This window comes from Scyliorhinus torazame, chromosome 15, assembly GCF_047496885.1.
Source record: "Scyliorhinus torazame isolate Kashiwa2021f chromosome 15, sScyTor2.1, whole genome shotgun sequence".
Taxonomy (NCBI): domain Eukaryota; kingdom Metazoa; phylum Chordata; class Chondrichthyes; order Carcharhiniformes; family Scyliorhinidae; genus Scyliorhinus; species Scyliorhinus torazame.
In genome coordinates, this window is record NC_092721.1 from 161,733,391 (window position 1) to 161,753,440 (window position 20,050).

Below are 20,050 nucleotides of genomic sequence, written 5' to 3' on the forward strand. Positions count from 1 at the left end.
CCTGGTGAAGATGTCCTCAGCTTAGATGCAGAAGAAATGTAATGCATTGAAGAAGTTTGCCACTGTATGTGTCTGCTGAATGTGCCTGTCTCTGGTGCTATGCTGTGCTCTGGTATGGCAGCTACAGCTATACGCAAATACACGTCAACCAATTGCATCCTTATATTATTTTGGTTAGTAGAATGGTCAATTGTACAGCACTTCATGAATTTGTGGAAGAAGGAAGCTGACAGTAGGAGGGAGAATTGAGCACCTGCTGATTGAATCCCTGAACCTGCCTCAAGGAAATGTCCTGTAAATTATGTCTCCAGAGCACCCTCTGGAAAGGCTTAGATATATTTACTGTTATATCTTTTATCTCACTTTTAACTAATTCCTCCACAATTTCCTCTTTTGCACATTTTGGAGTAAAAGCTATTTTTAAGTATTTTCACCAATTTCTGTTTCTTCCCTAACAACAAATGTTTTTCTTCTTGGTTATTACACCCCATATTTAACAATTTCCTGATGCATTTTTAGACTTTACTGTTTATAAAATATTTATTCAGATTAGATCACTCTCTTTTAAAATATTTTATGAGGTTATTTTGTTATACCCTGACTTGAGGTTTATTTTGTTCCTTACCTCTTCATTTATTAGCAACATTCTCAAATTTTCTGTAATTTTCATGATTTATTATAAACTTTTTTTTAAAAATGCAAACTTTCCTGTATTGATTTATTTTCCACTCACCTCAGCTTGCCTACACCTTTTCGTCAAACTTAACCGATTCCAATCTGCTGCCCTTGTTCTGGTCAAACTCGTTTCTATTTGGAGCTTATGGATGAGTTGAGCATGGAGAAGTCGAACAGGAGATTCTAGTAATGGGGTTGGGGAAAAGAATTTGAGAAAGTTGGATGTTCAGGATGAAAATGAAGGAGGGTAGGCAGAGGTTTAGCTTATTGAGAATGGGGGAGAATCAACAAGGGCCAGATGAACAATTGGTTTTCATCTTGCCGATGAAGTATTTATGAGCTTCTCGCACTGCTTTGGCTGAGGTTGAAGAGGTCAGGGATGAGGCATTATGAAGCTGTTAATAGAGAGTATTAACCTGGCTTCTCTTTGCCCTCCAGGATCATGATGGTTTTGACAGAGGAGAGCAAGATCCAGTCGAGTTTAATATAATCAAGTCAGGTGCTGTGGCACTACTGCCTCACAGCACCAGACACCCTGGTTTGATTTGGGCTTTGGGTGACTGTGTGGAGTTTGTATGTTCTCCCTGTGCCTGTGTGGGTTTCCTCTGGGTGTTCCCTTATGGCCTCATATAACTTGAGCATATATAAACTGCAAACCCTTTTTTATTCCTAAGTACCATTGTATTGATGAAAGAAACTATTAGGTTCACGTGGGTTTCACCAATGTTTTTAGAAACTCAGTTATAGTGAAAAAGTGAAGATCTCACGCTTGATTGATTTCCTTTGGAAGAATTATGACGTTCTTATGACTTGGCAAGCAAACCATCAGTGACCTGCGGCGTCATTCTCCGCCGCGGGAGTCTCCGTTTTGCCGGCGCCCGGGGGTTTCCCGACGGCGTGGGGCTGCCCCACAATGGGAAACCACATTGACCGGCTGGTGTTACGGAGACTCCCGCCGGCGGGTCGGGGCAGAAATGTGGCGGGGCGGGTAGGAGAATTTCGCCCCTGATGTGTGCAGCACTCTACTTTAGATTAATTAAAATAACACTCAAGACCACTTGAAAACAGCGTGTACCAATGATTTAAAAAGAACAGTGGCTTTTGCTGCCAGAGGTAGAATCATTTCTGTCATGGACAAAAGTTGGAGACCTGACTGGAATGGACTTCAAGACTCTTGAGTTCCAGCTAAAGTATATGTGGTTCAGACAGAGCTCTTAAGATGTACCCAGATTAAATATATGTCACCTGTACACCTACCTCCTTGGACAAATGTAGTCTGCTCTGACCACCTCCAATACAGACACATATGCCTCCATTTATAGTTGTAGAATGCTCCTTCTCATCAACTAGCTCGTTAACGTAAGAGGGATTCCCATGTGAAATACCCATTTTTTGTGGGGGATGCTATTTTCACTGAGGGCATCTTCCAGAATGATATGAGATAATGATGGGCAGAAAAGGGAAAAATTAGCAGTAAATTACAAAAAAAGGTAGTGGAACAAAATAACTTAACTTGCAAGAGAGGTGCATATCTTTAAGAAACCAAGTTTGGATGTAAGATGGAAGTGCATGCCTTTTTGTTTTAAGTCATGAAATTGTGTTTGATTGCAACTGCTGGAAAACGCAGAGGAGGAAGTCTTGCCTGAACCTGCAAACTTTATTGACCTTTGTCAAAGCTTTGTCAAAACTTGAGTACCATATTTCTTGAGCTACCAGTGCCACCCAGTTGGTACGCTTTCACCATCTATCAAGCTTCTATTACAACCCGGGCCAGACCCCAACATTTGCTTGTATAAAGATACTGGACAGGGACCCCAATACTTTTTTAAAATGTGTCAAACTGTGAGTAAAGGATACTTTGCTCCAGTAGTGATTCTACACAAAAATAGGGATAAGGTATATTAAAACAAACATTATTAACACCATATTAAACTACCTTAACATCACAGAAATATAGCTTACAATTACCAGTTAAACCGTGTTTAACAATAAAAGGAAACATTTTAATTTCTAACTGGTACATTTATCTCCAATCAAGCAAAACCCATCACAGATCAAAAAATACAAAGTCAGCAAGCACGGGATTACTTGCCGGCCTTTGGACAAAGAGTTATTTTAAAAGACTGCTTGAAAAGAGAGCGGGATCATGTCAGGAAACAGTCTGCAGATTCTTGTCTGTGTCAGACTACTGCTTAACCTGACAGCCTTTTGCAAAAGCTGTTGTTCAGCTCACAACTTGCAAAAACAAACTCAACATTGACTGCCACAGGCCTGGCTCCTCCAATTACTACATGATCTTTATCCCACTCAAATACCATGACCTAATTACTGAAGTTTCTTCTGTATTCAAAAATTCTGCCTGTCCTTTAAACCAGGATTTTTAAAAATACTACTGCAGCAGATATAAACATACTTTAACACAAATTATTTTATAATCATTACTGCACAATATACATATAATAGAATATATATATATACCAATTTCTTACATTCGTCAGACTTCCTGCCCGTTGTTTGTACACACACCCATGACTCCATGGTGCATTTGAATGGAAAATCTTCACGATCAGTTCTGTACATTTATTGTTGATCTTAATCAGAATTCACTTCCTGGTACAGGGTTTATGATTGATTGTTTTTGAGCAGAATTCCTTTTAGATCTTTGTGATATTCCAGTGGCGGATGGTGGTGTTGAGTTTTCTGAACAATTTTGTAAAATAAAGATACAGAATAGAAATTTGAAATAATTTAAATTATTTTTGTCTTTTGGAAAATCATCTATCAAAGTGATTAATGTTGAATTTGTCATCTGATTAAAAGTTCCTAAGATAAATGTTAGCAAAGGACAGTTTCAAGTATACTAGAAATCAGAAATTCAATTATTAAATCCATGGCCCACATCCTTTTATAACTGAGTTTTTAAGGCTGAAATCAGTCCATAAGAAATTTAATTTATATTTTTATTTCTCTTGATTAATTCTTACCCTTTTCTTTTTGTGTTGTATTCTTGCATATTGCATGTCCAGAGTTCTAAGGTTAGTATTTCTACTTTTCGATTTTAATTAAATTTGATTTATTTGAAAGTTATTGTATCTTCTGTATGATCACTTAATGTGGGAACAGATAATGTCTCAGTTTTAATTCATGATCTCTATAAAAGGAAGTCAGTAATTTGTTACAATGGAGCCCTCTGACCTGAATTTCAATATCCAAACTGATAATTTACTTGGAAAGAATAATGAATAGACAGAAAGAAAATATTGGAGACAAAAGTTTTTTTTTTCTGCTTATCCACTGTAACTATAGCAGATGAACCAAATATTTTCCTGAAACCTGTGAGGAATTTACTGCTGAAATGACGAGTGTGAGAACCTCCATGTAAATCCACTTGCAAAATGTTTAATGGTTAAAAAATATGGTTAATAAATGTTTTAAATCCTGAAAAATATTGATTGCTAAGATGTTTTTCATGTAAATGACCAATATTATTTTCCCTCATAACTGTTAATGCAAAATTTAAAAATGGACGAAATATCAATAATATCTGAAAATATTTAGTTCTGACATGCAAAATGAAAATTCTGAGTATCGGTTCGTGTATAAGTATAATTTAGGAGCTGAGAATGACGAGAGAGGTATTTAAATGAGGTGTACCAGGAATTTAGGTGTGTGCAGACAAAATAATGCAATAAAAGGTTAGCTCACTTGATAATTACTGACACATTACGCAAATTAAAATGTATGTTACTAAGGTGCTATCCACTTGAAAAAAATGAAAGTAGACTCAAAGTCCTCAAAGTTGCATTAAGTTTTATATAATACAGGCATATAACTCTGCAATGCTTGAGTTACACTTAATCACTTTGTCTTCTGTTTTGTGACAAAAGTTTTTTTTTTAGAAAAACAATAAGAGATTAGGTTCTCTGAACTTGAATAACTCATTTTGATTCTCAGAATATTTCAAACATGATTTTTTTAAAGCCTTAAATTTAACAATTTGAGCTTTCAAAAGGTATCTTGAAATTAATTTGAATAATAAGATATCTATCCACAGGGAATGTTGGTTAGATACAATAACACAATGTCCAAATTGCACTTAAACACATACATCATATATAGTTTTCTGGTATCCTGCTTGAAAGTAATTTTCAGTTTCACTGGCCCTTACTGTCTATGTACAGATTTTCCTTCTAAACTCTGTTATACCCACTTTTCCTCTCTCGTGTTATTAAAAACTGTTGCTATCTTCAAAAGAACAACACAATGGATTCCAGAGCCCCAGTGGACAGTGGGAGACTCCACAGCCCGGGCAAGTCACTCGTAAGTTAAAAAATTCTATATGCTGTATATATATTTTACCTAAGATAAAATAATTGAAGTGTTCAGCTTTACTCTCATAGTATTTGATAGCATGAGAAGTTATCTATTGTAGTAGAACATTGTAAGATGCTACAGTCCATTGTTTTTTGGGGGTAAATTAGCTGAAAATTAAAATTTAAGCAGCTACAATATTTTCCTGAATTAATTTTCAACAATGTGTAAAACAAAAAGTATTGTCCAAGGAAATGTTTTTTGGTACCATTACATGTGTGTTTTGCCTGTTTTTCTTTAAAAGACTGAGCTGGAAAACATTGAGGCGACCCAAGGCATGTCAACAGAGACAGCAGTAACATTCTTAAACAGGCTAATGGCCATGGTTGATGTCCTGGTTTTCTCGAGCTCACTCAATTTCAGTGAGATTGAAGCAGAAAAAAACATGTCATCTGGAGGATTAATGCGGCAATGCCTGAGGCTTGGTGAGTTTATAGGTTTTATATTTGTAGAATCTTAAAATGATTATGACATAAGGGGGCCACTCAGCCCTTCAAACCTTTCGCAAGAGCAATTTAACTAGTCCCAGTCATTTATCTGTAGTCCTGCAATGTATTTTCACTACAGGTGCTTATTTAATTCCCTTTTAAAAGCCTCCATCATCCTTTCAGGCAGTGCATCCCAGTTCGTAACCACTTTCTGCATAGCAAAATTTGTCTTCATGTTGCGTTTAGTTCACTTCAAATCAGATCCTTCTGGTTTTCAACCCTTCTGCAATAGCAGTAGTTTCTCTCTATCTATTCATGAGCCTTCTCTCGATCCACCGGGTGGCACGGTGGCGTAGTGGCTAGCACTGCTGCCTCACAGCACCATGGACCCGGGTTTGAGTCTGGTCTTGGCTAACTGTGTGGAGTTTGCACGTTCTGCCCGAGTCTGCATGGGTTTTCTTCGGGTGCTCCAGTTTCCTCCCACAGTCCAAAGATGTGCAGCTTAGGTGAATTGGCCATGTTAAATTGCCCCTTAGTGTCCAAAAGGTTACGGGGATAGACGGGGGCATGGGCCTAGGTAGCATCGTCTTTCGGAGGATTGGTGCAGACCTGATGGGCTGAATTGCCTCTTTCGCACAGTAGGAATTCTGTGATTCTACTCAAACTAGCCCCATCATAATTCTGAACACTCCTGTAATATCTCCTCTCCAACCTCTTTTCTCTAAGGAGAATAGCCTCAGTTTATTCAATATAGCTGTGCAACTGAAGTTCCTCATCCCTGGATCCATTGTTGTAAATCCATTCTTCACTCTCTCTAAAATTTTCACACCCTCCTTTAAGTGTGGTGTCCAGAATTAGACACAATTTTTTGATTGAGGTAGAACCAGGTTTTTATAAATGTCCACCATAACTTGCTTTCATCCTCTGTGCCTCAATTTATAAAGGCCAAGACCCCATATTCTTTTATTAGCCGCTTTCTCATCCCTGCCCTGCCATCTTCAACGATTTGTGCAAATTTACCCCCAGATCCCTCAGCTCCTGCGTCCACCTTTAAGATTGTATGCGTTGTTTTATATAGCCTTTTGTTGGGACTCTTATTTTACCTTATAATAAGAATTGGTAGTCTGGTTGGTGGGAGGTGTCAAAAATATGATTTATTATTGTTAATTACTCACTGGTATACACTTGAATAAGAACTGAATAAAGACATAGAAACAAAATAGCAAACACTACATAAAAAAGTCAAGCACATGGCAAAAAACATAAAGCACAAAAGGAAATAATTTTAACACAAAAAAGCAGATAGATGATTCAGAATTGAGGAACAAAGACCTCAACCACGAGGTCCTACTTTTAAAGGAATTCTTATCTCTGGTTTAACCCCTCATTTACTTTCATTGGCTTCTAATTCTCAGCTGAGACCTCCTGGTTTGTTCAAATGAATGTGTTACTTAGGGGATGATTTGTTAATCATACATAATATTGACTGGTGCCTATCAAAACTAGCTTAGCATCTGTGTGCACAGTCTTAGGGAAGGTACTGCATATGTTTTCCCGCATTTTGCTGTCTCACAGCTTGGCAGAGACTTTAAGAATTGATTAGTTGATTAGACACAACAATACATTCTCAGTGCTGAATACACTGGAATAAAATGGTTAATTCATTATATCAGACACTGACTGAGTTCCCACACTCAAGACACTTTTAATATTTAGCTTTTAGCTCTATTCATTCAACTAGCCCCTAAACAATAAAACTAGATTCTATCTCCTTTACTCGTTGTGTTACAAATTCCGTAGAGACCGTTAACTAGAAGTTTGAATTTCTCTTTAAAAAGTAACAGCTGAAAGAATCGCATGTTAAAAATTCTCATTTTAAAAATGTTACTGGATAAAATTACGAAAAAACACTAATGACTAAACGCTATTTATTTTTGTACGCAACTCATACTTTAGACTTTAGAAATAAATGGTTACTTCTTAGCTCTTACACATGGAGTTCCAGTTCTTATCAGTAACTTCTAATCCCAGAATTATCTCAAAATGTGAGGATTATGTCTTAGATTTCATCCTCTAACTCCAAGTTAGGCAGTCTCTTAACTCCTCATGCATTTGGTCTTCAAACTGAGTGAGCTCCCACCCATGCTTTGTATAGTGAACAGAAGAGTCAGTATTTTCTCTGCTCAAGATGCCTGATTCTGTCTTTTGCTCCCTACCATTCAAGTTGGCTGCAGACCACACAAGACAGAACTGCAATACAGTCTATCTGTGATTTTCATGGATTTGTAGGGATGCCTGTACCAGATCTCAAAATGGTTTTCTCTGCCCTCTTCCCCATGGCAATGGGAATGCTAATTAATTATCATTGAACCCAACTTCCTTTTATCTTACAAATGAAGGGATAGTTTACAGCACAAATCTTTACAACTTATATATTAATACCTTTCTGGGACTTTGGAAGCCTCGTTCTCAGCATTGCAGACCTATAAACTGTTGTCATTGCTCTCGAGAGTAAATATATTGCACCTTCCTCTCAATAAAGCAATCTGAGACTTCCTCAGATCTCAAACAACATCACAGTATAGCTTCCTCCAGTTTGAAAAACAATATTTCACTCCAACTCTGTCTCTTACCACTTTCAGCAATTTCAGATCCATACTGCCTATGTCCTTTTTACTCCATCGGTTTACAGTTTACTGGAACTTTATCAAAAATCTTTTGGAAGCCCAAAGCCACCACACCTACCATATTATCCTCATCAAACCTCTTTTACTGCATCAAAAAAGTGTAATGTTGTGATCCCGAGGGAGACTGTTAACTTTTAAAAAGAAACCTGAACTCCTACTTGTTAACAGAAATAATTATGCCACAAGATTTAATGATTGAAACAAAATCTTTTGCTGTTCAGCACACAGCATGTACTACTAACTTAGCATACTATATTTTGTAAACACTTAGATTGTAACTCGAAAAAGCTCAATAGACCATTTCCCGTTCTGTTTAAATTTCACCCAAGAGTCCCCTATAGATTACAAGATCGTGAGAATTTTCCTGGGACCAACCTAAGGTATGCCACAGCTCTCATGAATTCACTTCAAATCTTCCTAGTGTTCCTGATATTTTCCATGCTATGAGATTTCTTGACGTCCTTTCATTAGCATTTGGCCAGATGACCATACAACTCTCTTTAAGCACCTCACAATTGTGGACACCCCAACATGGACTTCCCTGCCTTCTTGCTTAGTGCTCTATAGTGTCTTGCAGCTTTCTCCATCTGTCTATTTCCAAGTTGTTCCAGCTCCAAACGTAAAACTGCCTGTGCCTGTGAGAAGGCCACACAGAAAAACCCAAATTAAGGAGTGCATCTATGCTATCTGTTGTCATAGTAACGTGACACACCTGTGATGATTCAGAGAGATCCAAATTAAGGCCGGAATTTACCGGCCGTTCCAACCATCAGGATGTTCCAGTCCCACTCACGGCGAAACCCTGCGGGTTTACCAGCGGTTGCATAGAATATGAAACCCCATTGACAACGGCGGGACCAGAAGATCCTGACTCCAACCAATAGCGGGCTGCCTTTGCTGCTGCAAAACACACTGTGGCGGGGCCTGGAAAATCCCGCCCTATAATTATCCTTCATTCCCAGTCCTGCCCTTTGACCTGAAAGATATGTGGATAATTTAAGACCTTGTCTGTTTACCAGTTACTTTACAACCTTTTCTTGATGTGGCAAAATAACATGAATAATTTATTGCTCTCATGGGGACAGCTGCAATCTTGCCAGACTAACTGGTTCCGTTCCAAAGCTACGAGAGGACCACCCATTGTTTACTATTTTTATGCATCGGGTTTTACCCTTTAGGTAAACATGGTTCACCCTTTGAATTGCAATTTACCAGTTCCTCAAATCCCGGTGTTTTCCACTTAATCCTACATTTCTGTGGTATTCCTGTTAAATGCACGGAATATCCAAAGGGGTTTATTACAAATAGTTTGATTTTTACATTGACAAATGTGGCAACCAATTTACATACTGCAAGGAACGCAGATTTGATACTTTCTTGGTGCAGTTTGGAGGGAGGTTTATTCGCCAGAAAACTGGGAGAATATGAATTACCATGAAACCTTTACTGACAATCAAAGCAAGCAGACTGTCTTCAATTTAACATTTCATCCAAGAGGTGGTAGCTGCAACAATGCAGAGTTCGGATGTGTATTTTTGTAATAATAGTCAAAGGCCGCAGTTCTGTACCTTTTACATATGAAGGATGAGTTCTTGGACAGTGAATCAAATCCTTAACCTGTTTATTAGTTTACTCACAGACAACATATGGTTATGATTTGCTGTGGAAAAATACATCCCTCAGCCCATTGACCTCAACCTCTCTCTTCTCATCTTACCTCTGTTCCTTCTTCTAGCTTATATGTCAACTGTGGCTCAGCTGGTAATACTCATACCTCTGAGTCAGAAGGCTGTGGGTTCAAATCTCATTCTAGGACTCAAGCACACAAATAAAGGTTGATACTCCCAAGTGCAGTCCTCAGGGAGTGCTCCACTGTCGGAGGTGCAGACTTCTAGATGAAATGTTAAACCAAAGCTCTGTCTGCTCCCTTAAGTGGACATAAAAGATCCCATGGCACTATTTCAAGAGGAGTTATCCCCGATGTCCTGAACAATGTTTATCCCTCAATTAACATCACAAAAGCACTTTATTTGTTATTGTCACATTACTGTTTGTACACGATTGCTGTACGTGATTTTTGCATTATAACAGTTATGCTTCATAAATACTTTATTAGCTATGAAGTGTTTTGAGACATCTGGTGGTTAGTAAAGATGATGTGAAATGCAAATATTTTTTATAGCTATGATCTCATCCATTTATACTGTTTTTAGTAGTGCCAATCCACATGTAACTGTATTCCATAACCTTTTACACACTTTTGGTACCTGTCTGTGTTTTGAGATATTTCAAGCTACCTAAGCAGTTCTATTCTGGTGTACATGGTTCCAGTACTAAAAGACTGGGATTTAGATTAGCTGAGCAACATTTTAACATGAGCCACATGTAGAGACCAAATGCTTGGTCGAAGAGATGGGTTTTAAAGAGTGACTTGAAGAAAGAACGTTAGAGAGTCAGAAAGGTATAAGGCAGTATTTGACTGAGGCAATTGAAGGCCCAGTGCCAGTGGTGGAGCAGTGAAAATCAGGAATACACAGGAGACCAATTTGGAGGAGTACTGACATATTGGAGGTTTGTAGAACTATTGAGGTTAGAGATTGTGAGGGGTGAGGTGATTGCGGGATTTGAACACAAGGATGAGATTTTTTATATCAAGGCATTGCCTGACCGGGAGCCAACATAGGTAATCAGGCACTGGGGTGATGGGTGAACAGGTCTTGGAAGTTAGGATATGGTCAACAGTGCTTTGGATGACCAAAGGTGGTAGGTCAGCGAGGAGAGTATAGGGAAAGTCAAGTCTGGATAGTTAGATAGTTTAAACTTTGAATGCAAACAATGTGTATCCTGCCCCAGAAGTTTACAGGTTCTGTACAAAAGTTGTACATTTCACCATTTTCAGAACTCTAGATTTAGGTTTTCGCCTATAGAATTTCGATCAAAATAGAACATAATATAAATAGATTATTTTAACTATAACTCAATCTTAATCCGAAGCATCAGCCGAGATTAGGTGTCTAAGTGCTGAGTAGAACCTAAATCTATAAACTCTGATACAAAATAAGCATCCTACCGCCTGCACCAACTGATGCAATATTTTTCTCATCTGTACATTAGCTTCATGCTTCTTATTTTTGCACTATATTGCACTTTTCTTTCTGATATTTAATAATCTATGGCAGAAAATAAACCATGGAAATGTTAAAGCAGAGAAGGAATCCATTCTACCTCATGAGCCTTCGGCGAGTCTCATTACCACACACCTTCCCATAGCCCTGCAATTTATTTCTTCGCTGGATTCCTTTTCAAGATCCAATGATTGCATCTGTCTCCACCAACTCTCAGACAGTGTATTCCTGATCTCAACTACTAAGAGTAAAAATGTTTTCCCTCTTGTTACCTTTGGTTCTTTTGCTGATTATTTTCGATCTTTGCCCTCTGGTTCTCAACTCTCACCGATGGGGCAATTTCTGGACCCTTCGTTATTTTGAACATCTTCTTCAAATTTCCTCTCAACCTTTTCTAAGGAGTACAAAAATAGAAGCACAGGAGAATTTACATCTTGGAAATGCTGGCCAAAAGAGTTATCCAGCCTGATATCGGCCAGTGTTGTATTGCTGAATGAATCCATTCACGTGTAATTAACTGTAATTGAAAATGCTTCTCCTGACATGTTAGGGGGATATATAATTCAATGTCAGTTTGTCGATCTTAGAATTATTTTTCTGTCCTTACTATTCAATACACGGGCACCTTGTTTGTTAGAAATTTTGCAAAAAAATCCTTAGAATATCCATTGCTTTGAATTTGAGATTTTAGGACTTTTCTGTTTGAAATTTTGAAGTTTTAATCACATGCATGCAAATGGCACAAAAAGCAATGTACTTTTCTTTAGTTTCATTTTGTATGTGTTAAAATGGTGATGTAAAGTTGTAAATTTCATAGAATAGAATCTCTATAGTGCAGAAAGAGACCATTCGGCCCATCGAGTCTGCGCCGGCCCTTAGAAAGAGCACCCTACTTAAACCCATGTTTCCACCCTGTCCCTGTAACCCCACCTAACCTTTAGGACACTAAGGGGCAATTTAGCCTGGCCAGTCCACCTAACCTGCACATATTTGGACTGTGGGAGGAAAAGGAGCACCCGGAGGAAACCCACGCAGACACTGGGAGAAAGTGCAAACTCCACACAGACAGTCACCTGAGGCTGGAATTGAACCCGGGTCCCTGGTAATGTGAGGCAGCAGCGCTAATCACTTTGCCACCTTGCCATGCTAAAATTTTCACCATCTACCATGGTGGGGTTCAAACCCAGGTCTCTGGACTATAACCTTGCGTCTCTGGATTACTAGACCAGTGAGAATACCACTACACCACCATCTACCCTTTGAAAAAAGTGATTGTATTAATAACTTTATCTGATTATGCTCTTGCAGTTTGTTGTGTTGCTGTGAGAAATTGCCTGGAATGTCGCCAGAGGCAAAGGGACAGGGTGACAAAGACTTCACTAGCAAGCAATAAGCCCCAAGATAATCTTCAGAGTATAACAGGATCCAACACATGCAAGGTAACACAGCATAAGATTGATATTGTATATTACATTTCTTATTTTTGTCTCAAAAAGCTAACTTCTAGTTTTTAATACTGAACCAAAAACTGTTATGAAAGTTAAACATAAATTCATAGTGGAGGTTGTGAGCTTGAACTATTGATGGGACCTTTGCACATGGGCAGACTGAGAGTGAGTTGCAGATGCCATAATCAGTATTCTTATGTTGTGGACCCAGTACCCTAATGCCAGAAGTAGATTGATGTGAAAACCTAGGTCAGGTGACTGGAAGTGGAGCACCATCGCAGCCAATCAAGGGACAGGGAGACATCCCAGAGGGAGAGAGGGGACGTGGAGAGGTCTCAAAAAAAGAGTCCATGAGGGGATAGGGACAGAAAGAGCTCCTAGTTGAGTTGCAAACCGAGGGGCAGAGAAACAGGCTCCAAACAGGAAAAGGGGTGTGGGAAGCAGATTTTCAGTGAAGAAGGCTTCTAACATTGATGACTCTATGCTCTGGGCCATTGGGACAAAGGTAGCCCTTTGAATCAATCGTGTTCTGCTTGGCCCGGCCGAAGATCTGAAGTTGTGCTGGTGAGCTGGTGCTTGGGTACATAGTCAGGAATCTAGGGGAACAGAATCTCAGGAGACAAGAGTGAAACCCTGCAAGGTGAGCCATTGTTGATATTGTCTGATTTTGGTAGATGAAGAGGGTTCAAGAGAAGCCCTGAAGATCCAAGAAGGTAGCCAAGGTTGGTGATTTTGTGCTGCAGGCCATTGGGGCAAAGGTGCCATTTGGAGCAGTAGTGTTCTGCTTGGCATGGCCGAAATGCTGAAGTTGTGCTTGTGAGTTGGTGTTTGAGGATAGTCTCATAAACCCAGGGGAACAGAATCTCGGGAGACAAGATTGAAACTGTGAGGTAGATCGTTAATTATACTATCCGAGTTGAACCAACGTGACATTTGGAGAGAAGCCTCAGGTTACATTTTCAAGGGTGAAGACTAGAATTCCTCTCGAGAGATCTGAGTTTTGATGAGATTGGTTGACTCAAAGTATTACTGATGTCTGAGTGTGTATTAAGAACTTCATGAATTTGTCTTGGTCTCATCTTCCATTTATTATGCAGAACAGTGGTTAGACCACAGTTTGCCTGTTAATTCACATGCATCTCATATTAGATATTCATAAATATAGTAAATTGTTTTATCTTTCTGGCCTTGTACAGTAGTTTATTTTGGTTTGTTCAAAATTCATGGAACCTTACAGCTTTATTCACTGAGCCATTGTCTTGAATCTCAAACTTTGTCTACCCTTAAACAAAATGATATTGGTCCCTAACTGGATCCAAAACCTAGTGGCGGGAGTCTGGTTTAGGATCTTAACAAGACTCAATTGTGGTTTGCAAATTGAACCATTTTATTACAGTGAATTTAAAAAAATTGTGAGACACCAGTGTGACGACTGGGAGATGTTAAGAAATTGGATCGGAAATGTAATGGGCAATTTAAGGGTTAACAGCCTGAGGGTAAAACTGCTAGCACTGAGTCAGAGGTATACGCCCACATCTGGCCTGAGTTATTTTGTCCCATTCAGACTAAATGAATGGGACATTAATGGGAATAAACAGGATACCCCTGTTCAGCCGGGGTGATTCACTCAAGATCCATTCTCTTCCAGGACACTCTTGTCTGGCCAGCCATTAGCCCATTACAAAATCTGATGGCCTCCTTTGTCCGTAAATTGGAGGTTAGTTACATATTCATAGCATGGCCCTATTCTTTTGTGTAAACGGGAGTGGGTAATCAAAAGTGCAGATAGTGATGATGAGTTCAAGTCTGCATTCGTCTGGACAGAACCATCTTTGAGGGGCTGGGCGGAGTTCAGAAAGATAAAAGAATCCTGTTTGAAAAGGTGGGGGCAGACGGAATTGGAGGATGATTAGGAGAGACCATTAAAAACTGCACAGAGACAGGCTTTCAGACAGGCTCTACCGGCATGAAGATGTTCAGTAATGCAAGTATAATTTTTGCCTGGCTGTGTAAGTGGATTTGAGAGCTGTATGTTCATTGTACGTGCTGTTTAGTGGGAAATAGTGCATTAGGGTTATGAGATACATGTAAGTTGTTCTTGTTAGGTTTGAAGTTTAAAAGTTGAAATATTGTTTATCTTCTGTTATAATAAAGATTTGTGTGTAAAAAAAATAACCAAGCCCAAGAATGGAGACCATTCGCTGTTGATGTTTCAAGAGTAAAATTCTGTGATGATTGAGCTGACGGATATTTCGAAAAATCCTGTCTCTCGTGTTTGAATGAACGCAAAACATTTGCCTTATGGTTTAGGAGGGAATGTACCTTTGACGAATGTGATATAAAATAATTGTTTTAGAGATATTAGTTACTGTAATGTAGCGATAGGCCAGTCTCATTCTGGTGAGTTCACAGACAAAGGATTTCAGAACGCATGGCAAAGCAAGGAGGAGGTGTGCCCAGATAAGGAGGAGAAAAGGATGCTGGGTAATAGGAGGCCAGAGGAAGGGATGAGAAGTGAGCCAATCAGGATGTATGGCCAGGTCAGGAGGGGTATAGGATGACCTATGGGAATCGTGTATGTGAAACTTGATGCCATTTGAATGTATTTGCAGAAATCCCTTTGTCTCCTTCTTCATTCGTTTCCCGGGGTCTAGGAGACTAGCTGTGTCCTGTGCCTGTGTGAAATGAATCAGACTTGCAAGTCAAATAAAATAACTAATGCTGTACCTGCAAATCCATCTCGACTTTTTTTGAGGCCAGACTGACGGGTAAAGAAATTTTGATTTGTCACCTTTGGATAGGTGCAAGTGAAGTTCATAATTCTGATTAGCTTCAGCTGTTGTATAAAGTGAATATTTACATGCCCTTGAAGTTAAACACTCACCACTAGTCTTAGAATTCCCCCTACACCAAAACGGGCCAACATTCTAAATGGTGAACAGGGATTCTCACTCCCTGACTCCTGTGCAGGCTTAGGTGGATACTATTCAGGTCAAACTATGTTTTCAAGCTATCCCACGGTATAACCCATGCCTTCACAGAAGAATTTTACCTACTTACCACTTAGTAGCATAGATATCCTGGGTCCTGCGTTGCTAAGTAAGTAAAGTAGGCTTTGTAATAACCACTGTTTCAGGTTAAAACTTTTAAGTTATTTTATTATAATATTTTTTTCTTTTAAAAGATGCAATCACTGTCTTTACAGAAAAGTAAAAAGATCTTGCTTCTGAATTCTCCTGGTTGGTTGAAGAGACCTTCAGGCCCACCTTGACAATCACTCTTCTTTAGCTTTTGCTTTTCTTCAGATGTATTCTCTGTTCTGCTCGGTTGCTATGCTCTATCTTTCCCATGTACCGAGCTGTGAGAGCTGACTCTGCGCTGACTCTGCTTCCTCGTTAAATTCTGGTCTTCCTTAGATGTATTATCTGTTTTAGCTCGGCTGCTTTGCTCTGTCCCTTTCCCATGACCGAGCTATGAGAGCATGACCTCATCTCATAGATCTCTGATTACATTGTTTCCTTTTTGATGTTCAAAAATGCTTTGCTTTCAAAGTGGTGTGACTTTTGATTCCTGTCATTTCTATAGTTTTATTATTATCAAATTGTATCCCCAGCTCATAATTTTGACTTTGATTTGGGTCTAATTTGTGTTCCGTAGACACGTTGTCTCCAGCTTCCCATATTCACCTGGTGTCAGCAGAATTTCACCTCTAAACATTTGTCACCTAATTCAACTGAACCTCATCCATTCTTTTCCAGCTGCTTACTTAACATCAATGAAGGTGTGAAATATTGCTTTTAGCTTTATACTAAAGATTCAATTGGTGGTGAGTTAAAAAGACTTGCCTCACATTTAAACATTTGTCACCTAATTCAGCTGAAAACTTTATCCATTCTTTTCCATCTGCTTACCTAACTTCAAAAGGAGGTGCAAAACATTGCTTTTAGCTGTATACTAAAATTCACTCGATTGTGACTTGAAAGACCTGCTTGTTTTGTTTGCTAAGCCTGCTCGACTATCTGCTAAAAGCTATCTGCATTTCACAGCTCTCTCCTGCAGCTGCTGTTAACCCTTCGTGGGATTTTTCCCTACATTCTCCCATGTTTCTTAAATCAGGTACTGCCAGACGTCCATGTTTCAAATGACATATCTTTCCATATTTTCAATTACACCATGCAATTTTATATCATTACAAAGGAAATATATTTTTAGTGTGCATTCGTCAAATGCATAATCGGTTGTCTGTTTAGAATCGAAGGAATATTTTGTAAGAATGCATTCCTGTTGAGCATGATGTTGGAAATGCGGCTACAGAATTTGAACCCCAATTCAGCGAATGCCTGGAGCTCTCTTTTTTTGTGTACTTTATTAGTACAACTTCAGAAACGAGGTGATATTTTGAGTCAACTCTATTTTAATATGGTGTTTACTTTTTCAGACTGGTGTTCAAAATGTCGCTGGAAATCTTTCTCCAATTAAGGATCCTGACAGATTACTGCAAGATGTGGACATTAATCGTTTGAGAGCAGTTGTCTTTCGTGATGTGGTAATTATTTTATTTAAATTGCACTGTCATGGTCATTGGATTTGTAGTTAGGTTTTCTAATCTAGGCATTGCAAAACAGATGAAGTAGTTCTCACCTCAGTTCTGTAATTCGTGCAGTTTTATTTTGAAATTCTAGGATAATAACATATTAAAATCTGAAAAGAAAGGAGAATGAAATAACCTGCGATGTTTAACAACGTTATGTTTTGGCAAAATTTCACCTACACTCATAGAATCATAGAATTTACAGCGCAGAAGAAGGCCATTGGGCATTGGGCCCATCGAGTCTGCACTGGCCCTTGGAAAGAGCACCCTACTTAAGCCCACACCTTCATCCTATCCTTGTAACCCCACCTAACCTTTTTGACACCTAAGGGGCAATTTATCATGGCTAATCCACCTAACCTGCACATCTTTGGGGTGGGGGTGGGGGACGGGGGTCGGGGGGACGGACCGGAGTACACGGAGGAAACTCCACACAGTCACCGAGGCTGGAATTGAACCCGAGACCCTGGAGCTGTGAGGCAGCAGTGCTAACCACTGTGCCACCGTGCTTTTGTACAAAGATGGCAATGAGGGAAACAAAATCCTTCCAGCAGAATGGTGCACTTTCTAATCGTGAAAATACGTAATCCAGCTGAGCTACTAAAAATCTCTGGTCACTGAAGACAACAAATGTTTCAATAACAACTTAGTTATGACAATAACTAAGTTCAGTTACTGAAACATTTACTACACTAACTTAATATGTGTGATTTTTGTATCTGCACATTGGAGTGCTCGGGAATACTGTAATGTTCAGAATCTAACATATAAAATAATTCTCGATAGTGCTTTGGGGATTCTAATATATGATATTTGCTGTACATAATTTACGATAAACTCTTTTCCAATTTTGTTTTGCTTTCCAGCATTTCTGCTCAGTCTTTACTTTTGAGAAAACAAGCTTGCATTTTCTGCTTCTCAAGGACAGAGACCACCCCACCCCCGGTGCGACCGCTGGACTGACTCCTTAATAATTGAACAGTTTTTAAAATAAAATGTAATTAGAAAAAAAATGAGAATATAGTTATGAGAAGTTTGTATCCAGCATTCTCTTATGTTCACACAGACTTCCATTAGTTCCTCATCTCCAGGGTACTGATTTCAAAATGCTTGTCATTTAGAAAGTCCTCTCTGGCTTCATTCAATCTTCCTCCTGCTATCTGGTGAAGCTCTACATTCCAACATTCAAGATTTGATCTTCTGAATCTGGACAACTGTGCATGTCCATTCCACCTCATCATTAGCTGCAGGGCCTTCAAGATCCTGCTATTTGGAATTTTCTTTCAAAATCCTTCTGCCATGGTTCATCTTTCCTCACCTTCAAAAACCTCCTCATAACCTACCTCTTTTACTTTATTCATTAGAGGGAGGTGATGGCATAGTGATAATGCCACTGGACTAGTAGTCCAGAGGGCTAGGCTAATGGGTTCAAATCCCACCATGGATTTGAATTCAATTAATTACAATTTTGCTCTATCAAACAAAGTCCAATTAATTTCCTAACAGCACTGTGGGCTGTAGTGGTTCAAAAAGGCGGTTAACCTTCATCTTCTCAAGGGAAATGCGGGATGGGTAATAAACGCTAGCCTAGCCAGCAACACCCTGGTCTTGTGTGAATGAATAAATAATTTTTAAAATTCCCTCATGTTCTTCATTCTTCTATCAAAAAAATGGTCATTCTTTATCTATCTTCTTAATTTATTTTATTCTTGGTCAGATCATCCGTTTACCTCCATAACTCAATTGAGTCACCCAAGTTTATCTTGTTCTCATTATAGCTCCATTCTCTAATCCTAGACATCATCTTGATGAACTGGATTTTCTTGAAGGCCAGTATATCTTTCCTGAGATGAAGTTCCCAAAAGGGAATAATATTTTAAAAGAGGCACGATTAGCATTGTATGTAATTAGAATAATGTTTGTTTCTTTTCCGTTCTGCACCTTTTATGATGTAATCTGGCATCTCATTAGCCGAACCGAAAATCACAATACAGCTCGCAAATCAGCGTATACTTTTCCAAACACCCATATATTTTGTTTCCGACAATAAATCATTTTTTTTTAATGGATGTCAAATTCACTGACCTTGGTTTGTCACTTCTCCATTTTCTCAAAGCCAATCCTCTGGTACTATCTGATGAACTTTAAGAGGGTTAGAACTAATGTGTTCCCCCATTTTTTTCAACCATTTCTTTAAATGAGAGCTCAGATATTTGTTTGACTCCAACATTACAATTTTCCTGTTATGTCAGTTATGCGGATAGATTGAAGAGGTTGGGACTGTTTTTCTGGGATCGAAGAAAGCTGATAGGAGATTTGGTAGGGATATTCAAAATCATGAGGGGAGCTGCGCAGATAGGGAGACATTGTCCCCCCCTCGGAAGAAGATCAAGAACGAGAGAACACAGATTTATGGTGATTGGCAAAAGAAGTAATTGGATGCGAGAAAAAAATTACCTGGAATATACTGTCTGGATGTGTGGTGGCAGGAGGTTCAATTGAGCCATTCCAAGAGGGCATTAGATGATTAATTGTTTGGATTCAATGTCAGGGTATGGGGGAAAGGCAGGGGAATGGCCCTAAATAATGTTGTTCATTTGCAGAGCTGGTGCAGACACGATGGGCCAAATGGCCTCCTTCTTCACTGTGACAATTCTGTGATTCTGTTTATGTTCATCTTAATCAATTGAACTGTTTCACTAATTCTTCACCTTCCCACTACCTT

At 39.0% G+C, this 20,050-nt stretch overlaps 1 protein-coding gene across 1 annotated transcript in view; it reads left to right on the forward strand.

Annotated features, from left to right (window-relative positions):
* The window catches only part of nbeaa (neurobeachin a), a 1,435,335-nt gene that overhangs the window by 405,132 nt on the left and 1,010,153 nt on the right, over positions 1-20,050 (forward strand). Inside the window, exons 25-28 of the mRNA XM_072477018.1 lie at positions 3,702-3,710; positions 5,291-5,471; positions 12,595-12,725; positions 17,173-17,280. Coding sequence (XP_072333119.1) covers positions 3,702-3,710; positions 5,291-5,471; positions 12,595-12,725; positions 17,173-17,280 — 429 coding nt within the window. The remainder of the gene's footprint in view (positions 1-3,701; positions 3,711-5,290; positions 5,472-12,594; positions 12,726-17,172; positions 17,281-20,050) is intronic.